Source organism: Lipotes vexillifer, unplaced genomic scaffold (genome assembly GCF_000442215.2).
Source record: "Lipotes vexillifer unplaced genomic scaffold, Lipotes_vexillifer_v1.1 scaffold617, whole genome shotgun sequence".
NCBI lineage: Eukaryota > Metazoa > Chordata > Mammalia > Artiodactyla > Lipotidae > Lipotes > Lipotes vexillifer.
In genome coordinates this window covers 1,194,032-1,197,377 of record NW_006771417.1, presented here as the reverse complement: position 1 = coordinate 1,197,377, position 3,346 = coordinate 1,194,032, and the positions used below count along the sequence as shown (strand labels likewise).

General features: G+C 39.8%; 1 protein-coding gene across 1 annotated transcript in view; it reads right to left on the bottom strand.

The window, feature by feature from the left end:
* The window catches only part of SRI (sorcin), a 14,684-nt gene that overhangs the window by 1,218 nt on the left and 10,120 nt on the right, over positions 1-3,346 (bottom strand). Inside the window, exons 4-7 of the mRNA XM_007446745.1 lie at positions 2,711-2,754; positions 1,771-1,918; positions 1,423-1,536; positions 320-378 (exon numbers count right to left, since the gene is read on the bottom strand). Coding sequence (XP_007446807.1) covers positions 320-378; positions 1,423-1,536; positions 1,771-1,918; positions 2,711-2,754 — 365 coding nt within the window. The remainder of the gene's footprint in view (positions 1-319; positions 379-1,422; positions 1,537-1,770; positions 1,919-2,710; positions 2,755-3,346) is intronic.

Sequence of the window (3,346 nt, the reverse complement as noted above, 5' to 3'; positions counted from 1 at the left end):
TTCCTGCAAGGCCAGGCTGATTACCCCTCTTTCAGGGAAAATGGAACTTGGGTCAGGACGTTCAGATATTCCTTAAGTGGCCCTTCTGAGGCCAAAGCCTATGCAATTTCTGCTCTACAGGCCACCTCTCCGTCCTTGGAAACAGAGCAGGACTGTCACCTGAGAAGTTAATGCACACTGAAGAGAACACACCTTTAAGCAGAAGAAATAAACATGTTTACACACAAGCCTTTTTAAAGTGTACTCATAACTGCAGCAACTGCTAAACCGAAAACGTGCATTTTTGTATTCTGTCAGTTCCAAATTTACTGAGACTTACATCATCATACGGGAAATTCACAACACCTTGCTGAGCAGTATCCCGTCTTCGAAAGCTGTCTGTAAAACACCACAGTAAAATTTATGAGTTGTTTTTAAGCATCTTATCTGAAATTATAATAGTTAATTATGTTGGCACTGGGTTCAAAATGCAGTAACATTTAAATTGTACAACCAGCCAGCATAAACAAAAGACCAAAGCAAAGAAACCAACTGCACCAATATGAATAGATTTAATATGCAACCAAGTAACACAACATGCAGAAGTTAGCCAACTGTCTTTCTCAACATGGAGCTGGAAGAAAACACCTCATCCCAAAGTCAGTAAAAGCTGCACTGACTTCTGAGACCATTCCTTAATTGTGATGGAAGCACAGAATTTCCGACTTCTTAATAACACAGATATTGCTTAATTAAGAAATAGATGGATGGAGTCCTTAATATGACAAACAGCTGTGATCAGATATTCCACCCATTTGAGCTCTGTCCTATTAAATGAAAAGGATTTACTTTAGTAAGAAAATCCACCCTCAAATTTGTGTCAGGATGCAAAAAAATCATAAAACCAGATATTAAAAAGGGTAAAAAGCTAAAGAGAGGAACGAAACCAGAAAAAAATATACAAAAGAAAGTAAAAGAATAGAGGGGAGAGAAAAGTAGAGATTATTGATACAGCTACATTTAAGAAGGACATCTGAAACAGAGACCACCATTTTAAATCTTTCCAACAGGAAGAAATAGGAAAGAGCTACCAATGGGTAATTTCACTTTTTTCAAGTATTTCATATTCTGGGGAGAAATCACAGAATATTGCTCCTACTCTGGTCAAAAACATTATCAGTTAGCTTGTTATGTTTTGAAACATTTTAGTAAAGTTTAGTTAGGATTTTTTTTGGCCACGCCGTTGGCTTGGGGGATCTTACTTCCCCGACCAAGGGTCGAACCTGGGCCCTCAGCAGTGAGAGCATGGAGTCCTCACCACTGGACCACCAGGGAATTTAGTTAGGATTATTTTAACGGCAGATTACTTAGTAATGTGAAAAAAATTTCTGAGAAAACAGTTATCCTGCCAGACATGCTTAATAGTGATCTCAAAGGACACACCTGTTAGAGCTCGCAGCTTGACGCAGCAGGCGATGTAATCATCAAAGGTGATCTTTCCATTGGTGCTATATCGTTTTGCAATTGAATTCACAGCCTGGGGACTCAACCTAAATCCTGAAAGGAAGAAAAATCATCCAGCAAAAAAAAAAAAAAAAATCAAGGATTACAAAAAGACCCTTAAAAATAATCAAGCCCCCCCACATTTTTAGGACTGAGAGGGGCTCACTGAAATGATGAATATGCACTACTACAAATAGAAACCACCTTCATGTAGCACTTAGTGTTAGAAATTAAAAAAAAAAAAAGACTTCTACCAATGAACAGAGAGGTGGAGTCAGTCATACCCACCCATTGTTGTCAGGGCCTTCTGCAATTCCTGGGGATCCACTGTTCCACTCCTGTCGCTGTCAAAACTGATAAAGTGTTGTCTCCAGCCGTTTAGTACAGCCCAGAGTTCTTTAAACTCGCTGAAACCCATTGTGCCTGACATATCTCTCTGAACTGTAATCAAGGATTAGCGCAACTTTATTTTGCAACATTTTGTAATCATTAAATCAAAGATCAAGGATAAGGGAATTTAATATTCTTTCTGCTGAAAAGGTTAAAAATGTTATACATTCTTTTGGACATGATAGGACAAGAGACTAATGATATAATAAGAAGGGCCTATGGAGAAAAAGCTCTGAGTACCTATTTCCCCTGGGGAAAAAAGATAATTGATACGATGTGATTACAAGGAAATAACGAGGCCATTGTGAGCCACCTCTAACAACCAAACTGGGCTGCACTTTCTGGGTGGCCCAGGCTATGCTGCCTGTGTTCTGTCCCGGGTCCTCTTTAGCCCTAACACTCCCCTGGTAAGCCCTCCCAGACCCACTGTTTTCACTTTTGGAAAATGAGGTGGGATGAAAGAACCATACCATCAGCACTAGCTAAACTAGTCTAAGAACTGTGATGTGAAAAATCCCATTGCTTGAAGGCCAGGTTTGAATCATGCAGGGCAATCAATGTCACGGTGAAAAAGCCTCCCTGACTGCTCCGGCTTCTATACTTGTTTGTCTTTGATGCTTCCTCAAATTCTTAAATAATGAATGTTCTACTTACTAAACTTCCTTCCTCTTGCACACCAAATACCATCTTGAAAGCTAATGATTTCAAAAAACTTTTTTGTGGTCATTTGTCACTTTGTGTGTTTACCGGGTATTAATCCTTAGATGAACTCCTTCAGGAAGGATTTTTTTTTTTTATCCAGAAAAAATACTCTAGGCCCAATCAAGGTAAAGGATACATCCAGCATTGAAACCATAAGCCGGCAAGTCTCCAGGTTAAAAGCTGTTAAATCAAGAAAAGTACATACATATTAATACAATTTCAAAAATTCACATTACATTGGATACATTCAAATTAATTAGGAATGTGATTATTTATACACTTTTATTTTTATATGCTGCTCAGTCTACATGGAACTAAATTCATGGAGCTTTGAAGTAGATTTATTTTTCCAGCTGGATAGGATTCCTTCCAGAACCCAAACTTGATTTTAACAACTTTAATAGAAATCTTTTAAAAAAGTTTTGCATCGTACTGTTAATATTTTTAGGTGTGATTTATGGTTTTGAAATTGGGGGAAAAAAGTGTCCTTATCTTTAAGAAAAGTATACACTGAAGTTATTTGTAGGTGGAATAAATGTTAAAGAAATCTGGAATTTGCTTTAAAAGAACATGGGCAGGGCTTCCCTGGTGGCGCAGTGCTTGGGAGTCCGCCTGCCGATGCAGGAGGCGCGGGTTCGTGCCCCGTTTCGGGAGGATCCCGCGTGCCGCGGAGCGGCTGGGCCCGTGAGCCGTGGCCGCTGGGCCTGCGCGTCCGGAGCCTGTGCTCCGCAAATGGGAGAGGCCACGACAGTGAGAGGCCCGCATAACGCAA